General features: G+C 61.5%; 1 protein-coding gene and 1 long non-coding RNA gene across 2 annotated transcripts; both read right to left on the bottom strand.

Annotated features, from left to right (window-relative positions):
- Nucleotides 1-826: 826 nt before the first annotated feature.
- Nucleotides 827-4,444, bottom strand: LOC126637126 (protein YIPF2-like). The gene is given in 10 exon segments (XM_050310055.1): nt 827-851; nt 900-985; nt 1,081-1,263; nt 1,799-1,867; nt 1,870-1,967; nt 2,417-2,533; nt 2,855-2,942; nt 3,200-3,280; nt 3,362-3,477; nt 4,366-4,444. Coding segments are annotated over 10 exon segments (894 nt in total). The 5' UTR covers nt 4,397-4,444.
- Nucleotides 4,445-7,704: 3,260 nt separating this feature from the next.
- On the bottom strand, nt 7,705-8,328 carry LOC126637124 (uncharacterized). The gene is made up of 4 exons (XR_007628209.1): nt 8,270-8,328; nt 8,010-8,060; nt 7,836-7,887; nt 7,705-7,746 (listed from the first exon to the last, which is right to left on the bottom strand). It is a non-coding gene; the product is annotated as an uncharacterized LOC126637124 (long non-coding RNA).
- Nucleotides 8,329-10,422: the final 2,094 nt, after the last annotated feature.

Here is a 10,422-nt window from a genome sequence, read left to right as displayed (position 1 = left end):
CCCCCTCCTCCCCGGGACTGGAGTGAGGGGGACACCTACCCCACCCCCGAGGAGCCCCTCATCCCCCACCCTCCTCGCTCCGTGCAGGACCCGGAGGGTTCCCTGGGTTGGGTTTTTTTGGTTTTGATTTGTTTTGATTTATTTTATTTTGGGTTCATTGGTTTGGTTTTTGGGGGGTGTAGGGTGATGTTTGTTTTGTTTTGGGGTGTTTTTTTTGTTTGGTTTTAATTACTTTTTATTTGGTTTTATTTTATTTTTTTTTGTTTGGTTTTGTTGGGTTTTGTTTTGTTTTGTTTGGTTTTTTTGTTCAGTTTTTTTTTTATTTGTTTTGGGCGGGGGAGTGTTTATTGGTTTTTTTGGTTTTTTTTTACCGTGCCACCGAATCCCAGGATATTCCCTGTCCATGGTGGGGGGGGGGGGATGGAATGTCGGGAATTCCCACTGGGAACAGCCACCCACCCAACCCAAAGCTGCGGTTCCAGGTGGTTCCAGGGGGTTCCAGGGGGTTTTCTGGCACTCTCGGTGCCCCCCTGGGTTCCCCCTTGGTGGGGAGGGGGCAGTGGGAGCCCCCCCAGAGTCGGGGGCCGGGCAGGGGGGGCCCCCCCGCCCCCCTCTCCGTAGGAATAGCGGATGGACGTGCGGGATTTTTCCGGCTGTAGTTGAATAAATGGGAGGGTTTCGACGCTGCTGCCCCTCTGGCTTCACCCCCCACACCGCCCCCATCCCCCAAAGACCCCCCCTCATCCCCCAGGGAATTTGGGGGCTTCCCTGGGGGGGTCTGGGGGCTCCTGAAGGCGCCGGGACACGAGCTGGGGGCTCCCCAAGTTTATTTCGGAGCTTGAGCTGGGTGGCTGAGGGAGACCCCCAATGTGAGGGAGCCCCCAGGGTGTGTCCCCCACCTCAGCGAGCAGGGTGGGACACGTTGGTGGGGGGCAGCTCCCTGGGCCCCCCCCGGTCCCGCCGTGGGCGCCTGAAAGAAATAGAGCTGGGAAAGGGAGGGGGAGGAGAAAGCGGCGTCAGGGGGGGTGGGGGCAGCCCCCGAGCCCCCGGGAGGGGGTGAGGAGTTGGGGGGGGGGTTACCTTGCAGCCCACGGCCAGCAGGGCGTGCAGGGCCACCAGAGTGGCCACCGCGGCCACCGCCGAGACGCGGCCGCCGGCGCGAAGGGGCGGCCAGAAGGTGACGGCCAGCGCCGAGGCCGAGAGCAGGGCGGGCAGGGCCAGCAGGGACCACTGCAGCCAGGGCACAGGGACCACCCACAGCACCTGGGGACACCCAAAATATCACCCCAAAAAATCCCAGGGCACAGGGACCACCCACAGCACCTGGGGACACCCAAAATGTCACCCCAAAAAATCCCAGGGCACAGGGACCACCCACAGCACCTGGGGACACCAAAATGTCACCCCGAACACCCACTGCAGCCAGGGCACAGGGACCACCCACAGCACCTGGGGGCACCCAAAATGTCACCCCAAAAACCCCTGGGCACCCCCCACTGCAGCCAGGGCACAGGGACCACCCACAGCACCTGGGGGCACCCAAAATGTCACCCCCAAAAACCCCTGGTGACACCCCCCCCAAAACACCCCAGAGACCCTCCCAGACTCCAAGGACCCCCCTCCCCTCAAACCCCCTGGGAATCCTGGAAAACACCCCAAAACTGGAACCGCCCCTCAACCCCAACCAATGGGGATCCCCCTCAGGGCCCCCAGCCCCCAGGGACCCCAGCCCCGGGGCCCCCAGCCTCTCAGGGCCCCCAGCCCCCAGGGCCCCCAGCCCCAGGGTCCCCCAGCTCACCGCAGCAGGCACGTAGGCCGACAGGGAGTATCCGTAGGCACAGAGGGTCTCCAGGAGGCTGAAGGAGCCCCCCGAGCCCCAGGACCCCCCCGGCGCCAGCGCAGGAACCCCCAGAGCGCCAGAGGCACCAGCCCCGCGTGGCAGTAGATGAGGGTGGCGGCCACCGTCACTGGGGGGGGACACGGGGGGTCAGGGGGGGGTCCCTGTTCCCTCCCTGAGCCGCAGGGATGGGCAGGAGCAGGGTGGGGGTCCTGACCCCCATCCCAGTACCAGTTTGGGGGTCCTGACCCCAATCCCAGTTTGGGAGTCCAGACCCCAATCCCAGTCCCAGTTTGAGAGTCCAGACCCCGATCCCAGTGTCAGTTTGAGAGTCCAGACCCCGATCCCAGTCCCAGTTTGGGGGTCCGGACCCCAATCCCAGTCCCAGTTTGAGAGTCCAGGCCCCGATCCCAGTGTCAATTTGGGGGTCCAGACTCTGATCCCTGAGCCAGTCCCAGTTTGGGGGTTCAGACCCCAATCCCAGTCTGGGGGTCCTGACCCCGCTCCCAGTCCCAGTTTGGGGGTCCAGACCCCGCTCCCAGTCCCAGTTTGGAGGCCCAGCCCCCCCCGTGCCCTCACCGTGGTGGAAGTGGGGGCTGTAGCGGCGCTCGGGGTGGCCCCGCAGGGCGCTGAGCTGGGAGAGGTTCCCACTGACGGCCAGAGCCAGAGCCAGCGTGGCACAGATCCAGAACGGGCCTGGGCACGGGGACACCGCGCTGCTGGCACCGGCACTGCTGGCACCGGCACTGCTGGCACTGCTGGCACCGGCACTGCTGGCACCGGCACTGCTGGCACCGCGGTGGCACCGGCACTGCTGGCACCGGGACCACCAGTGGGGCAACACAGGGGGCAGCCCCGGGGTCAGCAAAGGGGCAGCACCAGGCCCAGCCCCGGGGCAGCCCCAGGATCAGCCCGAGCCCCAGGATCAGCCCCAGGATCAGCCCCAGCCCCAGGATCAGCCCCAAGCCCAGGATCAGCCCCAGGCCCAGGATCAGCACCAGGCCCGGCCGCTCTCACCGTACAGGTCGGGGTTGTTGCGCAGCCGGTGACGGACAAAGTTCTTGCCCGGTATCGGCGTCACCGAGGCCTTGATCCGCTCCAGCACCTGCGGGGACGCGGCTCGGCCTCAGCCGGCACCGGGAATGGCACCGGGACCGGCACCAGGACCGGCTGTGGGGACCCCGGGCAGGTCCCAGTCCTGGTTACAGGTCCTGGCACCGGTTATCGGTACCGGTCCCAGCTGAGGATCCTGGTTGAGGGCCCAGTTCCCGGTCCTGGTGCCAGTTCCCAGTCCCCATTCCCATCCCAGTGCCAGTTTCCAGTCTCAGTCCTCGTTCCCGGTTCCTGTTCCCGTCCCGGTACCTGCTGCGTGTCCACGTCGAAGAACACCTGGTAATACTCCAAGGTCCAGAAGCTCCGGGGCAGCCGCTGCCCCCCCAGCAGCTGCAGACGTGGGGAGGGGGTTCACGGGGGGCTCCCAGAGCAGCGGGACCCCCCTCTGACCCCCCCCAAAAAAACCCTCACCTCAGCCGTGTCAGCGTCGTCCCCCTGGTCCCCGAGCTCGGGGGTCTCGGGCACGGTCGTGGGGGGTGATTTGGGGTCAGGGGTCTTTGACAGTGCCTCTGACTCCTCTGGCAGCTCTGGGGGGCGTTGGGGGGTCACAGGGGGGACCCCCGAACCGGGACACACCCCTCACCCCATATACATCCCCCCACCCCATATACATCCCCCTACCCCATATACACCCCCACCCCATATACACCCCCCACCCCTATTTACACCCCCTACCCCATATACACCTCACCCCATATACACCCCCACCCCATATACATCCCTACCCTATACACTCCCCACCCTATACACCCCCACCTCACCCCCACCCCATATACACCCCCCACCCCCATATACACCCTCCTATATACACCCCACCTATACACCCCCCATATACACCCCATACACCTCCCATATACACCCCTACCCATATACATCCCCACCCATACACCCCCACCTTATATACCCCCACCCCATATACACCCCCTCCCTACCCCCATATACATCCCCCTACCCCATATACACCCCCCACCCCATATACACCCCCACCCATATACACCCCCCATCCCATATACACCCCCCACCCCATATACACCCCATCCATATCACCCCCCTATATACACCCCCCACCCCATATACACCTCCTCCTATACACCCCGCCCATATACACCCCCACCCATATACACCCTCATCCCATATACACCCCCACCCCATATACACCCCATCCCATATACACCCCACACCCCATATACACCCCCACCCTATATACACCCCATCCCATATACACCCCCACCCCATATACACCCCCACCCCATATACCCCTTCTTGTCGCCCTGGGGTTTTGGGGTCGGGGTCCCTGACAGCGGCTCCGGCGCCTCCTGGAACTCTGGGGACTCCAAGGGGTGGGGACACCCAAACCCCTCCCCCTCCTCAGGGTTTGGGGTTGGGGGGGTCACGGCTCGACCCCCAGGACTCACCGAGGGACAGCAGCTCGTCCTGGGCGGCCATGGCGGACCCTGTCGCTGCCGGGACGGGACGCACCGGGCTCTGAGAGCCCTCTCCAAGGGACCCCCAAAGGGACCCCTGAGCACCGACGACCCCCCTGCTCAGCGCCGGCCCCGCCGACGTGGATCCAACCCCCTCCCCCGGCCGCGATGGTCCCGCCCGGCCCGGCCCCCTTTGGAGGCGCTTCCGGTCATGGCGGCCCAGACCATCCCGGGGATTGGGGGAACCCCGGCGTTCTCGGGGTTTGGGGACCCTCCCAGACCCTCCCCCGGTCCGGAACCCCCCAAACGCCTCCCCAGGACCCCCCTCACCTCCCCAGCCTAAAACAGCCCCCGCCAGACCCTGCCCCAAAGTCCCCCCAAAGAACCCCTGATTGCAGAAAATCGCCACCCCAAAGCCCCCAGCACTCCCCCCAATAGGAGACACCCTAAACCCCCCAAATATAGGAGACACCCCAAACCTCCGCCATCGGAGACACCTCCAAACCACCCCCAGCACCCCCCCATCGGAGACACCCCAAAACACTCCCATAGGAGACACCCCCAAAACCCCCAGCACCTCCATAGGAGACACCCCAAAACCACCCCCAGGACCCCCCCAAGAGGAGACACCCCCAAACCCCTCAGCACTCCCCATCAGAAACACTCCCCATCACAGACACCCCTTCAGAGACCCCCCCAAAGACACCCCATAACAGACCCCCCACACCCCAGACCCCCTGCACACCCCATAACCCCCTCACCCCATAACCTCCCTGAGACCCCCCTAGAGCGAGTCCCTTCTCCTCTTTATTGGAGCTGATGGCGGGAGAAGGGGTGACAGGAGGGGGTGGGGGTGGGGAGGACCCCTGGGAGGTTTTTGGGGCGAGGGAGGGGATTCCCCTTTACCCCCCCGGACTATTCACAGTATTTACAGCGACGCCCCGCGTTACAAAAATAAAAGCTCTGCACGACCCCCATTTCCCGCCGCTACAAAGGCCACGTCACAGCCCTCCCCTGCCCGGATTTGGGGAGGGGGGTCAGGTCCCCACGGACCCCCACCCCAAAACCTCCCCAGCACCATTGCACGTCCTCGGCCGTGCCCCCCTCCCAACCTGGGGTGACCCCCCTGCTACAGTACAGTCAGAAATTAGGACCCCCCAAAAAAGAAACAGCTGTTTTTGGGGGGTCTGACGTCCCCCAGATCCCCTCAAACCCCCCTTCCCAAAGATTTGGGGGCTCCTGGTTATTGCTTCACTTCCAGGGGATTTTGGGAGGGGGAGACCCCCATTATGGCCTGGCCTCTCCTTCTGGGCAGAGACCCCTGGGGCTTTGGGGGCTCTCCTGGGGGCACAATTAGGGGGTGGGGGGTGTCCCTGTGCAAAACTGGGGAGTGAGAGGAAGATTTTGGGGGAGGGGGATGAGCCCCCCTCAAAATTTGGGGAGGGGGGCTCTGTGTGTGTCCCCCCAAATCCTGAACCCCCTCGACTCCCAAATCCCCCCATAAATTAAATGGCTTTTGGGGGGGACTTTTTGGGATCCTCCAATTTATTTTGGAGGGTCCCCCTTTTTCCTGGGGGGGAGGGGGGTCCCCATTCCCTGTTCTCTCCTTTTGGGGGGGGGGAAAGGTCAATTTTCCATCTTTTTTTTTTTTTTGGTGTCTTTTCGAGTTTTTTAAAAAATAGAATAAAAACTCCCCCCCCCCCAAATTAACCCAAATCAAAACGATCCCAATAAACCCCCAAAAGGGCTCCTTTGATAAAAAAATCCTGGTAAAAATAAATCCCAATAAAAATAAATCCCAATAAAAATAAATCCCAATAAAAAATAATTCATCTGAAATTAAAACCAAATTGAAATAATCCCGATGATAAAATAGTTCTGCTGAAAATAACTCTGATAAAATAATCCCAATAAAAAAATAATTCAGCTGAAAATAAACCCAGTTAAAATAACCCCAATAAAATAATCCTGATAAAACAGTTCTGATGAAAACAATCCTGATAAAAACAATCCCAATAAATACGATTCTGGTGAAAAAAACCAACAATAAAACAATCCCAATAAAAATAATTCATCTAAAAATAAAACCAGTCAAAATAACCCTTGTAAAACAATACTGATAAATTAACCCCCATAAAAATAATTCCAATAAATACAATTCTACTGAAACTATCTCTGATAAAACAGTAAAAAAATAATTCAGCTGAAAATAAAACTGATTAAAATAATCCTGATAAAATAATCCCAATAAATACGATTCTGCTGAAAAAAAAAAAACTCTGATGAAATAACCCCAAATAAACACAATTCCTCTGAAAATGACCCCAAATAAAATAACCCTGATGATTTCAAAACAACCCCTGACAGAAACAGCTCTGCTGAAAACAACCCCTGGTTGAAAAAAAAACCCAAACAAAATAACCAAACACAATCCCAATAAAAATAATCCTGATAAAAATAATATTGATAGAAATAATACTGATAAAAATAATACCCCCCAAAAAAATAATTCCAAATAAAACAGTCCCAATAAAAACAATCCCAATAAAAATAATCCCGATTAAAATAATCCAAATAAAACCAATTCCGATAAAAACAATCCTGATAAAAATAAAATTAAATAAAAAATAAAAAAAAAAAAAAAATCCAAGGGATTAATTCTGGTGGGACGGAGGAAAAGGACGGAATTCTGGAATTCCGGAATTCGGGAATTCTCTGCTCCTACCCTCCTCGGGGGGGGGGTCCCCAATCCCACCCCCCCTCCTCATCTTCATCCTCCTCCTCCTCCCCTCCTCCTCGGGGGTCTCCTGGGGCTGCGCTGGGGGTCCTGGGGCTGCGGGGACGCCGGGGGTCCCAGGTGACAGCAGGGGTGGTCCCAGCCTTCATCGTCATCATCATCATCATCCTCATCCTCATCCTCATCCCTCCTCGTGGCCGTCCTCGGGCGGGGGGGTCAAGCGGAAGCGCGGGGGCGGGGCGGGGTGCCGGGGGTCCGCTCGGGCTGGGGACGCGGCGCTGGAACCACTCCCGGCTCTCCTCCAGCGTCTCCAGCATCTCCCGCGCGTCCGGGTGCACCAGGTCCGCCCACGTCTCCCACAGCGGCTGCACCACGTAGTCGATGAAGCCCACCTGGACAGGGCGGGGTGGGACACGGGGGGGTCAGGGGACACAGGGACACCCACCTGGGACAGGGACACCCACCTGGGACAGGAACACCCACCTGGGACACCCACCTGGGACAGGGACACCTACCTGGGACACCTACCTGGGACACCCACCTGGGACACCCATCAGGGACACCCACCTGGACACGGGGCAGGGGGGTGTGTGAGGGGACACAGGGACACCCACCTGGGACACAGGGACACCCACCTGGGATACCCATCAGGGACAGGGACACCCACCTGGGACAGGGACACCCTCCTGGGACAGGGACACCCACCTGGCACAGGGACACCCACCTGGGACACAGGGGGGTCAGGGGACACAGGGACACCCACCTGGGACACCCACCTGGGACACCCACCTGGGACAGGGACACCCACCTGGGACACCTACCTGGGACACCCACCTGGGACAGGGACACCCACCTGGGACAGGGACACCCACCAGGGACACCCATCAGGGACACCCACCTGGGACAGGGACACCCACCTGGGACAGGGACACCCACCTGGGACACCCACCTGGACACGGGGCAGGGGGGGGGTGAGGGGACACGGGGACACCCACCTGGGACAGGGACACCCACCTGGGACAGGGACACCCACCTGGGACAGGGGACACCCACCTGGGACAGGGGACACGGGGACACCCACCTGGGACACAGGGACACCCACCTGGGGACCCGGGGACACCCACCTGGGACACAGGGACACCCACCTGGGACACCCACCTGGGACAGGGACACCCACCTGGGACAGGGACACCCACCTGGGACACCCATCAGGGACAGGGACACCCACCTGGGACAGGGGACAGGGACACCCATCTGGGACAAGGTGGAGGGGGACACACCCAGGGGACACACATCCCATATTCCCCCCTATCCTCCTCTCCCGTGTGCCCCCCATGTCCCCATGTCCCTTGGTGTGCCCCCCATGTCCCTGGGTGCACCCCCAATATTTCCATGTCCCTTGGTGTGCCCCCCATGTCCCCAGTGTTCCCCTGCCCCCTGTGCATCCCCCACGTCCATCCTGTCCCCCCAAGGCCCTGGATGTGTCCCTCATGTCCTCCCCTATCCCCCCCCACATCCCTGGATGTGTCCCTGTGTCCCCATATCCCCCTGCATCCCCATATCCCAGTGCGTGTCCCCGTGTCCCCCTGTGTCTCCTCCTCCCCTCAGGTGTCCCCCCTCCCCTGGGGTGTCCCCCCTGTCCCCGAGGTGTCCCCCCTGTCCCTCAGGTGTCCCCTCAGGTGTCTCCCCTGTCCCTCAGGTGTCCCCCCACCTGTGATTTCTCCACGGAGGCACTGTGCTTGTCGCACATGGGGCTGATCTGCATGCCCCGTTCCCGGTACCCTCTACCCCTGGGGTGTCCCCCCGTCCCTCAGGTGTCCCCTGGGGTGTCCCCTCTGCCCCTGGGGTGTCCCCCCTGTCCCTCAGGTGTCCCCTCAGATGTTCCCCCACCTGTGACTTCTCCACAGAGGCGCTGTGCTTGTCGCACATGGGGCTGATCTGCATGCCCCATTCCCGGTCCCCCCTGCCCCTCAGGTGTCCCCTCAGGTGTCCCCCCTGCCCCTCAGGTGTCCCCCCTGTCCCTGGGGTGTCCCCTCTGCCCCTGGGGTGTCCCCCCTGCCCCTCAGGTGTCCCCCCTGTCCCTGGGGTGTCCCCTCTGCCCCTGGGGTGTCCCCCCTGCCCCTGGGGTGTCACCCCTGTCCCCGAGGTGTCCCCCCTGCCCCCGAGGTGTCCCCTGGGGTGTCCCCCACCTGTGATTTCTCCACGGAGGCGCTGTGTTTGTCGCACATGGGGCTGATCTGCATCCCCCATTCCTGGTCCCCCCTGCCCCCAGGTGTCCCCCTCCCTCAGGTGTCCCCTGGGTGTCCCCCCTGCCCCTGGGGTGTCCCCCCACCTGTGATTTCTCCACGGAGGCGCTGTGCTTGTCGCACATGGGGCTGATCTGCATGCCCCCAGTCCCCTGCCCTCAGGTGCCCCTGCCCTGGGTGCCCCTAGGTGTCCCCCACCTGTGATTCTCCACAGGCGCTGTGTTTGTCGCATGGGCTGTCTGCATCCCCATTCCTGGTCCTGCCCTCAGGTGCCCCTGCCCCTGGGTGTCCCACCTGTGATTTCTCCACGGAGGCGCTGTGTTTGTCGCACATGGGGCTGATCTGCATGCCCCGCTCCCGCTCCCGGTCTCCCTGGCGGAAGAACTCGCGCATGATGCGCCGCGTCCACTGCCGGTACAGGGCCAGCGGCTTCGTGGGGTTGCTCAGGTCGGCGCAGTGCACCATGTTCCGCAGCACCTGCCCGGGGGGGACACGGCAGGGTCACCCCAGACCCCCCCCGGGGCTGCTGGGACACCCCCAGACCCCCCCGGGCTGCTGGGACACCCCCAGACCCCTCCCAGGCTGCTGGGACACCCCCAGCACAGCTTGGAGGGTTCCCTTTGGGGTCACCCCTAAAAACCCCCACCCCAGACCTCCCCAAGGCTCCTGGGACAACCCCAGCACAGCTTGGAGGGTTCTCTTTGGGGTCACCCCTAAAAACACCCACCCCAGGCCCCCCCAAGGCTCATGGGACACCCTCCCAGCACGGCTTGGGGGGTTCCCTTTGGGGTCACCCCACTGGGCACCCCTAAAAACTCCCACCCCAGACCTCCCTGGGGTTCATGGGACCCCCTGCCCCCAGCATGGTTTGGGGACCCCTTGAGACCTCCCCCCCAGCCCTGGACACCCCCAGATCCCCCAAGGACTCCTCACACCCCCTCCCCCAGCACTGCTTGGGGACCACTCTGGGTGCCCCCAGACCCTTTTGGGGACCCCGTGGAGCCTCCAGGACCACCCCCCACCCACTCCAGGACCTTCAGGATCCTCAGGAACCCCCCAAAGCCC

The sequence above is a fragment of the Myiozetetes cayanensis genome, unplaced genomic scaffold (assembly GCF_022539395.1).
Source record: "Myiozetetes cayanensis isolate MyiCay16 unplaced genomic scaffold, myiCay2020 scf142, whole genome shotgun sequence".
Classification (NCBI taxonomy): Eukaryota; Metazoa; Chordata; class Aves; order Passeriformes; family Tyrannidae; genus Myiozetetes; species Myiozetetes cayanensis.
The sequence above is the reverse complement of the archived record's forward strand: the minus strand, read 5'-3'. Positions and strand labels throughout refer to the sequence as shown.